General features: G+C 38.6%; 1 protein-coding gene across 1 annotated transcript; it reads left to right on the forward strand.

Annotated features, from left to right (window-relative positions):
- Positions 1-916: 916 nt before the first annotated feature.
- On the forward strand, positions 917-11,524 carry LOC149083613 (26 kDa secreted antigen-like). Its single transcript, XM_089235399.1, has 4 exons — positions 917-1,093; positions 4,654-4,777; positions 4,876-5,010; positions 11,277-11,524. Exons 1-4 carry the CDS (start codon positions 950-952, stop codon positions 11,450-11,452), a joined length of 579 nt encoding a protein of 192 aa, XP_089091525.1. The 5' UTR covers positions 917-949; the 3' UTR covers positions 11,453-11,524.
- The last annotated feature ends 503 nt before the right edge of the window (positions 11,525-12,027 follow it).

Here is a 12,027-nt window from a genome sequence, read left to right on the forward strand (position 1 = left end):
TATCGTATCCGGAGATGTGTAAGAAAGATTCATCCCCATCGTTTGCCCAAGATTCTGTAATGGCTATAAGATCCAAGTCCTCCACAACTATCATAGTTTCTAAAAAATCTTTCTTGTTACCCAAGCTCCTGGCATTTATTAACACACATTTTAATTTGCCCGGTGGCAAATACATATTAGTCAAAACGTGTTCAACGCAATCTAAATCATTCTGCACACTCTAGTGTCGTTAGTGAGTAACACAGTATCATTATTGAATTTGACAGATTTACGTATACGCGTTTCTTCTTAAATCAGATAAGTTCGTATTTGTGATAAAAGGGGAAGAAACGTGATTTTTCCAGCACTTTTCGCAAGTCAGAGTCGTGTATGTGCTCATTAGTTCTAACAAAACCGGAAAAAATATTGATATGTTTTCACTGTAATGTTTGTCTGGAAAGAGAAATCTCGCACACATTATACGACCAGAACTAAAATAAACAGTCATTGCCGGGGTAACTGAAATCCATGGTCATTGACGCCGTCTTTCCTGCAGACCTTGAGAATTTCTAGCATATCAGTCTGTTCGAACAGTTAAGCAAATTCACGAAAATTATAAAATAAACGCTAGTAGTAATTATTTTCAAAACCGAAACACAGGCAGACTGAATGTTTTTTTAATGAACAGAAATAGCAAATTCATTCCTTATTCGGAATCTGACAAACCATTCACTCGGATGTCACTATGACAAAAGTCTTTCAAATGAAATTCAAAGCGCAAATGCGGATCCGGATATTCGTGAAATATCACATTTCTGAAAAACGCGTGTCATTTCTCAAACATGATATGTTAAATGTACATCGTTTGAGTGATTTCGATACTTTATTGGGAATAAGCGTATATGAAAATGTATATAAAATGAAGCCTTTCCTGAACGAGGCATACACAGTACGGATCAACCGATAAATCATGAAATCCTTGGTTCTGTTGGTTCCAGCCTTCGCTGTTCTGATCGCAGCGTGTTTTGCCGATCACTTGGGGCCGGATGAAGCTTTCCGTGCAGCAAACATCGTTCCGGCAGTCATTGACGAAGCTCCGACTTCCCAGCTCGAGGTATATATGCGCCATAATACCTCTTTTACTTTAAAATATCATTTTCATGGCGTATTATGTATTCACATATTGGATATTGTTTTTGATAATACGAGAGGAATTTTAATGGATTCGAATTCTGTCTGTAATGACATACCAGTGATTCAGTGTTGTTCTTCAGAGGCATATTTCCTTCACTTTAGGAAATTTATTTCACTGCTCCTAATCTTCGAGACAGTGTATTATTTTTTCCTGAGGAATTTCTTTTTTCAAAATAAGGACAGACTTGAAAAAGTAAAGGTGTTTTAGTGAATCTCAAAGCGCTCATTTGGATTCAAGCCTATATGTCAGCACTTTGGTGAAGATTTTATAAATTACTGATAGGAGACTGATTGGTCGATAGTTCTTGATATTTGATATCCTCCTTTTCACCCTTTTTGTAAAGAAGAACCATCATTGCGTTATTCCAATCTTCAGGCACATCCGATTTTGTGAGACAATTTGTGAACAAAGCAGCTAGCATACCGGCAAATTCTTCTCTTGCTTCTTTAATAATGTCTATTGAAATCCCATCTTCACCTGGGCATTTGCCTTTTTTGATACATCTTATAGCCTTGTAGACTTCCTCTTTCAGCACAGGTGATACTTGGACGAATTCGGCCCCATTTTCTTTTCCTCCCTCTCCCTTTCCTTTGTTCCGATCCTGTTCTTCATGTTTGTATAGAGTACTATAAAATTCCTCAACAATACTGATGATTTCATTTACATCTTTAGTGATGGTTCCATCTTTCCTTTAAAGTGCAAAAATTTCCTTTCTCTCAACAAACAGTTTTCGTTTTGCTGATGTTACGCTCAGTGCCGTCTTAACGCATGGGCCTACCCGGGCACGTCCCGGGGGCCTCGAGAGAAGAGGGACCTCACAAAAATCAGATTTGGTTGAAATTTTCTGTAGTTTACCTGGTAGGTCCTCAGAAAATCCACTTGGCCCGGGGATCCATGATGCTCTTAAGACGGCCCTGGTTACGCTCCCATTATCTTCCAGCGCTTTTTTTTACAATATCGCAATTAAACTTCTTGACATCTTCTGTAATCCGCTTTCGTACTGTCTTAAAAGGTTCTGCATATTCCACTTTTGATTTAGGTTCATTCTTCTTAATCTAAAATTCTCTCCGGTCTTTCATAAGTTTCTTTGTTTCTTCTGTTATTTTCTTCACCGGTTGAATTTCTTTTTCTCCAGCGACTTCTTTTGCTACTTCTTTTAGGGTAGTAGTTAAAGTTTTGTTCATCTTGGTGACATCTTGTTCTTCCTCAGTGGTGTTATATAGCAAATCAAATTGGTTCTTCAGCTCAACTGGAATTGATATCGATGTTCTTGAAGCTTTACCATATCGATGCTAGTTTTTCTATTTTTGATAAGTTTCGTGCTTTCCATTCTAGTGTTAAGCCTTATTCTACATCTAACCAGTCGATAATCACTTCCTGTATTGAATTTGTTGAGAACACTGCAGTCTTGGATCATATGCTTCTTATTAGATAGGATATAATCGATCTCACTAGTTGTTCTAGTTGGGCTTTTCTCCAGGTTCACTTTCTTCGGGGTTTCTTCTTAAAAAATGAATCCATGAAGCATAACTGTTCGCTCTCTGCAAATTCAACGAGTCGGTTTCCTCTGTCGTTTCGTACACTGTAACCATGACTTCCAACCGAGCTTTCATTATTTCATTTCCAATTGTGGCATTGAAGTCTTCCATTACGATTTTGATATGATGGTTTGTTTTACTATGCATTTCGTCTAATTCGTCATAAAGGTCTTTTACTTCTTTTCAGATTAGCTTGTTGTTGATGCATAGACTTGTATAATCTGTATCCAGTATCGGCTTGATATGTGCATAAACAACTTTGCAACTCTATCAGAAGTACTGTCTAACTCAACATTGTGATTTTTCCACTTTTTTATGAATGAGAAATCCTACTCCACTGGTTCTTCCATTATCTATTCCTTTGTAGTAAAATACATGTCCACTGGCAAGTTCGATTTTCTCCTCTCCTTTTCATCTTATTTCTCAGATGCCTAAGGTGTCCCAATTTATACTTTCCAGTTCTTCTTCCAACCCCTGCAAACGATTTTCTGAAGAAAGAGATCGTCCGTTATATGTGGCCAAGGTCATCGTCTTATGGCAGCCTGGTACAATCCAGAGATTCTTAGCACCCTCTGTCTTCATGTCTTGCTGGTTGCTGCTGTGGGGGGGGGACCAAGGACACTCAGACTGCTGGGGACTGAGGGCCTTAGTATATTGACAGAGTTCATATTTCTTTTTATATTTTTTTGGTCGCAATCCTCCACGCTGGCCAGTGCTGGTTGGGGAAAGCCCATCCGCGTCCGTTCACCACGTGTTAAACATGGCTACTCACAGGCTGCACCACGGAAGGTGCAAGAAGCAAGTAAAGATTATTCAACAGCCCTATGTATAGGCCTATATATATATATATATATATATATATATATACAGGCCTATATATATATTTATATACTACTATATATATAATGGAATGTTTTTACAAAGTGTAGAACGAACATTAAAAACCTAAATTGTGTTTAAAAGACAAAGAAGAAATATTAAAAGTTAGTGTAGGTGGAGTAATTGAAGGTAAATTAGGGGAATTCAATTAAAAAAACTTGCTCAAAACTTAAATTTTTGAGGGAAAATTTTGGCTCGCTGAGGTTAATTAGTAAAACGAAGAATTTTCTGTTCATAACCATTAGTAATGGTGCAAAATTGTTTAGATTGCATAAACACTTCTCATTATGATGTTATTTTGCTAAAAATAATGTTATTTGAGATAGAAATGAGAAATATTTTAGGACATATCTTTTGTTTTGAAGGGCATATTTTATTTTTGAAATAAATGGCATCCATATTTTCAGGGACCTCTTTTTCTCAGCCACCTCGTTGGGCGTTTTGCCTGTTGTGGCGTTGTTTTTGTATTTGTATCTGTATTAGTTTTTAAGAGGATAAAAATGCATATTTTATAGAGTATTTTTTAGAAGTTTTTAGAGCATAAAAATCCTAGCCCTATTAATCACTTTATTTACACTGCTTGGAATGATTGAGCACTTGGTATGGTTCATCAGGTGACTGCATGGATTATAATTACCGAAGATAGTTCACACTAAACTTTTTATGTTGAGAAGAAACGCGGCCAAAAACAAGAGATATTTTTTTACTAAAATGTGCCAATTAATTGCAAAATCTCTGTCATGGTCACCGACAAAGAGCGAAAAACACATTCAGTTGTGAGCTGATGTATTTCTAATCTCTTTCACACTGAAAACTTCTGCTAAAATTCTATATTATTAAATCCATTTCACTGTTTCAAGGTCTACTATGGTCAAGGTACAACATCTATATTGGTACCTATTGTACAACCCTATTGCTATGTGATTCGGAAAGTCTCGGAAGTTATTGCTGATGATATACATTTTGTGTATTAATCTTGCAATGCATTGCTTTAAATTGATAGTTTTCGTTCGCATTATGTTTATTTGTTTCAAGAAAATACACTAGTATGTTTTCTAATAGGTGACTTATGGCGAAAAAGATGTTGAGTATGGAACGAAGATTCCCACGTACCAATCACTATTGCCGCCAACGGTGTCATTCGCATCAGCGAATAAATCCGCCAACTATACCTTGATCATGATTGGTAAATCATCAATATAGATTTCCTCATTTTTGTTCAATAATTTTTTGTAATGAATTTAGAGTTATTATTTCACTGACAATAATTAATTGTTTGGTTAGGACCTAACGTGTTAACTGGAAGTCTGGAAAACAGTCAATTTCTGGAATGGCTCGTCGTCAACATTCCCGGCAATAGAATCAGTGACGGTCGCACTGTGGTATTTTACGTACCGCCATCACTACCAACTATACTATGTGAGTATCGGCACCCACCAAATAACTAAAAGTACAGAGTGGACAAAAAGTCCGTAGAAATTTTAAAAATTCATGCAGTTCGGAAAATTAACCGAAATAAAAAACGGTTTGCAGCGTTAGCATCGCTTGGTCAAGGGAATTTTTTTAAGACCGGAAAAAAAATAACCAAAAAAAACAAGCGATAGGTGGCACTGTACGAGCTACTTTAGTGGAAATATGCAAATGAGACGGTTATAAGAACTTTCACTCCTAATCCACAAGCAGTTTACTGTTGTAAACCGTGTATGTGAACAAAGTTGCTGAGTGCGAAGGGTAAAGCTTTGAAGTTTTGTTGGTGAAGTTTTTTTACGTGAACCTGGAATCGGTGACCATTGCCTTGCTTAAATTCCGAGTTCAGAAGAATGTGAGGATTAGAAAAGGGCCTTTAACAACAACAGGCCTCCTAAAGCTTGTTTAGCAGTTTGAGGAAACTGGAACGCTGGAGGATCGTGTAGGATCCGGACGACCATATATAAGGAAGGCACGTTTGCCACGTGTTTCAGCTGAAATGGAAGCGTTAGCGTCCGGATCAGCTGAAGGGCCCAGCAGTGTTCGTGAAGCTGCCAGACGCTTGGGCTTACCGCCATCCTCGATACGCAATATTCTTCATGGAATCTTTGATCTGTTCCCATACAGACTGTGTCGTGCCAGGAACTCGTACCAGTGGATACCGTACAGAGGGAAGCGTTTGCGAGTTGGGCTTTCTCCAAAATCGAACAGATCCCACCTGGGTCTTTAATATCTTGTGGACAGATGAAGCTTTTTCGCTTCACGGCGACGTTAATACCCATAACTGTCGTATCTGGGCGACGTCTAATCCACGTGAGTACACGCCGAAACCATTGCATTCCTTAAAAGTGACAGTGTGGGTGTGGGTTCACAGGTTCGTGCATCATAGGACCCTTCTTCTTTCGAACGCAGTGCCCAGTAAATGGGTGGGAAACGGCTACGGTGAATGCGCAGCGTTATTCAACGCTTCTATGCGAGAAGGTCGTGCCATGTTTTCGTAAAAGGGGTGCGCTTTCTACCGTCACGTTTATGCAAGATGGAGAAACTAGTCACACTGCTGCTCCGGTCAATGCATTCCTAATACAGACGTTCGGGGGAAGACAAAATCATTAGCAGACGTTGCAGGTTCCCATGGCCTCCTCGGTCTCCAGATTTGACACCGGCAGACTTCTGGTTATGGGGATATTTGAAATCCCGGGTGTTATCGATCCGGTCCATCCAACTGTCGTAACTTTGACCTTTGAAGACCGGACACACCTCTCTTTCCATCTCGGTAACTGTCGTGAAAGATGCGATCCGCCGAGAGGTGTCAGCCGGACCTGCTGCACTCTGCCGTTTTGACTCGCCTGCAATGTGTTATCCACTGTGGTGGTGGCCATGTGGAACACATACTGCTGTAATAAACGATTTGGGGACATTCTGTTCGTTATTTGAGTACCTTTTGTCCGACTTGTGTACGTCAGTGCCACCTATTGGCAGTTTTTTGAGGTTTTTTCCCGTCTTGAAAAAAATTCCCGTGACCTAGCCGATGCTAATCTTGCAAACCGTTTTTTGTTTCGGTTATTTATCCAGTTTTTATGTAAAGTTTCTACAGATTTTTCGCATACCCTGTATATAATTTGCATTACATATACCTTGATTATGGACAAAATATTACTGCTCACTAGATATTTAAGTCAAAATGGTTTATATTTTTGCGATTTTTAATTTTTTCATACAATAGAGATTGCTCGAATTGTTTTCCCATATTTCGTTGTGGCTCGCTGTCTTCAGCAGGGTCTTCACATCTTGGTGGGAGTCATCTTTAACCTACGAAACTGATTCCCGGTAGATGAAACCGCTCACAATCCCAGAATAATGCAAAACACCTTATTTCCGTTACCTCAAAAGAGGCTGGGTTTTGTCGGAAAAATTAGCAAAGATTAATCGTGGTGGCCCCGTGTTAGCAAGTATCAAATCATTGGCAGATGGAGATCGCAGCTTGGGATTTCAAAAATTAAACTGATTCCCGAAGTAATGTTCTAGACCGTGGGGGACTAGGGGGGTCTTTGAAAGCTACTGTTTGGTATGGTTGGTGAAGAAACCAGTAGTGTTGCCAATTTTTTACAACAGCGTTTTTGCTGAGTCCAAGATCTTTAATAATGTATAATCAATTAATAATGTATTAATAAATTATTTTTATCGAAGACTAAGCTATAATACCCTGCACTGCCCGGGTTTTCTTCAATGAGGCTTTTTTTGGATCACGTGATATTTTTGCCTTGAGGAACTTCACAAACCGTGTCTAACCAATATGGCGACTTCCTGCGCGACTCATGAAATAAAAGAAATCTAGATTTAAATAAACATACAAATGAATATATTTCCCCTTTTCTTTAAGAGGCGCTGGGTATTTCGATTCCTCCCTTGACACTCAAATTATCCACATCTGCCTGTTTCAGCTTCCAAAAATTCTAAGCTAAAGAAGCAGTGGAATTTCTTCGATGTACTTTACGGGCCCATCATTAATTTTAAAACAACCTGAATTATATCAATTTATGCAGTTGAATAATATTAAAAGACAATACAAAGGACATAATTTTCATGCTTGAGAAGATATAAATAAAAAGTTGAAATCAATGTTATTGCATGAATGTACAACTCAAAAGTAGGTCCGGTTAATTACTTCATATTTAATCTCCTGGGTTTCGTATATCTCTAATCGAACTGAATATTTCAGAAATCCAGAATTCTATACAATTTTTAAAATTATTGATCTGGGGGAAAATCCAACTAAATTTCCGCATTTCTACAATAAAATCGGCAATTTTAACACTGATTTGTATGGGGATCATCCTTTGCCTGTCCCTCAAAGTGATGCTGATAATGATTCTGACGTCTATTCAAAAAGCTCTCATTACTGGGAGTATTGAAAATGTGGCAAACCATTATAAAGGCATAAACTATCGTACATATACTAACAGGATTAAGGAAGTGACAAACCATTGTAAAGGCATATACACGTCTGAAACGCATTGCTAGGGAACCACGGTAACCAAAGTAAACGTTCGGAAAGTGATTGTTGAGGCCCAAAAACCATTGTTGCTGGACAGTTTTTTGCCCATTTGGTGCATTTGCCCTGCTCTGACGAAATTTTAAAATAGCCTATCGTTCAAATCGGGTCCCATTTGGTATATATGCAAAATTTGGCGACGATCGATCTAAAATTGTAGATTTGTATAGAGAACATTCACATACAGAAAATCAATTTTATATACGTAGATTTATTTTATTATACATTTATTGTAAAACTACTTCCTTTCATTACAGTTTACAAACGCCTATAATACACTAAATAATAAATTTTTATCGGCAAGAAAAATATTCATTTTGGACCCTTAGGCTAGAACCTAAAATATTAGTCTTCACGAAAAATAATTATTCATAACAATCACTGGAAAATCCTGATATTGGGAAGAATTCTGAAAATCGCCAAATGTTCAGATAAAGGTCACCATTACATTCAAGGAAAAGGACTCCGCTAGTTGGCCTGGTTCGAAGAACCCCTCTCATCTTCCCAAGATGTAGTAATTTCTAGCCCAGGAGTGGCCAACTTCTCACTGTTCAAGGGCCAACATAATAATCAGCTGCAGCGTCGCGGGCCGCACAACGTATAGCAATCCAGTGTATAAATCTTCTAAGAAATGTATGTGCAAGCAAAGCACCAGGACCAGATGATATCTATCCCAGGGTACTCAGGGAAGGTGCTAATGAATTGTTGGGGCCAGTCGCACAGATATACAGGAGTAGTGCTGCTGAGGGTATCGTCCCGAGAGATTGGAAACTGGCTAACGTTGTTCCGATATTTAAGAAGGGTAGTAGAGAAGTGGTGTCTAATTATCGTCCAGTGAGTTTGACGAGCTCCCTCTCGAAAATTTTGGAAATTATCATCAAAAGGCAGTTTGTGAAGTGGATAGACGAGAATAATGTATTGTCGGATAATCAGCATGGGTTCAGGAAGGGGAAGTCATGTGTAACTAACCTCCTTTGCTTCTATGATTACGTGACTAAGGCTTTGGGTAAGAGCAAAAATGTCGACGTTGTTTACCTTGATTTCCAGAAGGCATTCGATCGGGTCCAACATGGCAAACTCTTGAAGCGTTTACACGACATTGGAATTGAGGACAACTTGCTGAATTGGATAGAGTCATGGTTAAGAGATAGGTCGCAACGAGTTATGGTGAACGGGGAATTCTCTGGTTGGACAGACGTCACAAGTGGAGCTCCTCAGGGAAGTGTCCTTGGCCCCATACTTTTTTCACTTTCTATCGACAAACTCAATCAGGGTATCGATGGGATTACTAGCGAATTCACAGATGATGTGAAGCTAAAGGGGGGTAATCGGGAATGAAAGCGATAGGGAGTTGCTCCAGACCAACTTAAACAGGATTGCAGCATGGGAAAATGAATGGAGCATGACGTTTAGCGTAGATAAGTGCATGGTCGCTCATTTTGGTTCGAACAACCCACGGTTCTCTTACGAGTTCAATGGTGTCACTATCCCGGATGCAACTAGAGTCACCGATTTGGGAATTCTCATTGACGAGCGGCTTAGGTTTTCTGAGCATTGTTCAGCGGTGGTCAAAAAAGCGAATAGAATGCGTGGTCTCATTTTCAAAAAGGTCTCTTCGCGTTCTCCTAAAGTCATTCTTCCGCTTTTTCGAGGCTTAGTTCGTCCTGGACTGGAGTATGCGGTAAGGTTTTGGAGACCATACCTACAGAGGGACATAGACTTGATTGAAGGGGTGCAGAGAAGAGCTACGCGTGTCCTTATTGGCACACAGGGCTTGAGTTATGAAGAGAGACTTCATTTTTTGAATATGTTTACATTGGATGAACGCAGGTGTCGAGGAGATATGATCGAAGTGTTCAAAATTTTCAATGGGATGGATAGGATGGACCATGAACTTTTAGTACACCGCCAATCAACTGCTTTTACAAGGGGACACCAGTATCGATTGGTGAGGGACAATGCAAGGTTATGGTGTCGCAGGGAATTTTTCTCCAATAGGGTTGTTAATAAATGGAATAGCTTACCCCCGGAGGTAGTAAATTGTAACACAATTGACACGTTTAAAAAGAAATACGATAAACATGTTGGGGTAAATCGAGAAGCTATCCATTCTTAGAATAAGACAATCATAAGTATTCTTTATGGGTATTGTATAATATTTTATCATGTGTATATACTGTTTGTAATTTGTGTTAATTGCATTTTTAATAGGGTTGCTGTATTTTTGAAACATATGACATCCATATTTTTATGGGCATCTTTTTATCAGCCACCTCGTTGGGCATTTTGCCTGTTGTGGCGTTGTATTTGTATTTGTATATTTGTATTTGTATTTGTATAAGCCGCGCCAGCAAAATGACCCAGGAAACTCGTACATTTGTGAAGAATGGGCAATTTAGTGATTCAAATTTTGCCCTATACATACATCACTATTACATATTACAAATGCTATTACACAACCATTGCTTTTATGGTTTCCAGCTGATAGGTGTAGATATAACAGGTGTTAGAGCCGTAACTAAGATTTCTGTCGCCCTACAACTTTAAAATTCGATAATTTTGTAACGGTGTTCTTTGTTCCCACCTAAAACTGCCACCACCCCCTAAATTTTGCCTCCCGGGGCGGTTGCCCCCCTGTAGTTCCGGCCTTGCCATAGGTATAGATGCAATACATCAAAAATTACTGTTTCTTTTGCGAATTAGTCCATTCAATTTTCTCTATAATTTGAATTTTACAGAAGTAACATTTTTCTGCAATTATGTTTATCCCTTAATCGTGAAAAAAATGCTATTTCTCTACCGAAATTAAGTCGTAACGATTCATATCTTTACGCAACTATAGACTCTGTGTCTTATACTCGTAAATAAAGATTGACTATGTTCAGAAGGGACTCCCTGAGTAAATTTATAGTGTACAGCATCGCAATTGTCTGATTGGCCAATCCGTTCATCTCTTGCTGATCACGTATTGGAAAGACAAATAGGCAACAGCTTTTTCCGTTTTATGATCCAACTTTCGATATTCAGATAAATTTGATAGTTTGTCTAAAAATAGATTCATGGTTATGAAACATTAGAGATCTAAAATCACGATGAAAATTTGTTGTTCATGTTCGTAATATACTTGGCTACCATGTATTTTAATTCGTTTTCAAACTCGTTACAGTGACTCGCATGAGCGTGATCCTTTACTACGAACAAACAAGCACTTTGGATATCGGCCCGGTCAGCACTTTCATCGATAACCTCCGAATAGGATTCGATCTCAAGAAATTCGTTCAGCAGTTCAACCTTGTCGAACCACCCGTCGCTGGCAATTTCTTGCTGTCCGTGCTCGTCTAGATTCGTGATGAAAATATGACTATAAGATGTATAGGAATGTAAACAAGTGAATAAATATATTTCTGTTGACTGCTTTGGATATTGCGGTTTTTATTGGACATCGTCACCACTAATTCGGTTAAGTGCGATGACCTGTCTTATACGCAAAAAGGGCGTATGGCATTTTACCGTTGGTCCTGTAGGTATACCTCCAATTTGAAAAAGTACCCAAATAACGTGTAGTATTAAGATAATTATGTCATTCATGTTTCAAAGGGGTCGTATAGTTATTAATTTTAAAAAATCAACTTTTTTTAATACCGTCCCCAAAAACCCAGTCAGAAAGTTGTTGTCCTGTCTCTGCTTGGAGCCCAACTAAAAAAATTCCACGTTTCCAAGTGCAATGGTAAGAAATAATCCCTGAGATATTCGAATTCGAAAAACGGTTGAAAGTTGGGAAAAAACAGCTCTAAAAATTCGGTGAAACCGTTTCATCCGCTTATATCGCTGGTTTTTTTTCAACTTTCCTCCGTTATTTGGAATTCTAATATTTAAGTGAATATTGCACTTAGAAACATGGAATTTTGTTATCATCA

This window comes from Pholcus phalangioides, unplaced genomic scaffold (assembly GCF_987345545.1).
Source record: "Pholcus phalangioides strain wild (caught in Gottingen) unplaced genomic scaffold, Ppha-v1.0 ptg000008l_1, whole genome shotgun sequence".
Lineage (NCBI taxonomy): Eukaryota > Metazoa > Arthropoda > Arachnida > Araneae > Pholcidae > Pholcus > Pholcus phalangioides.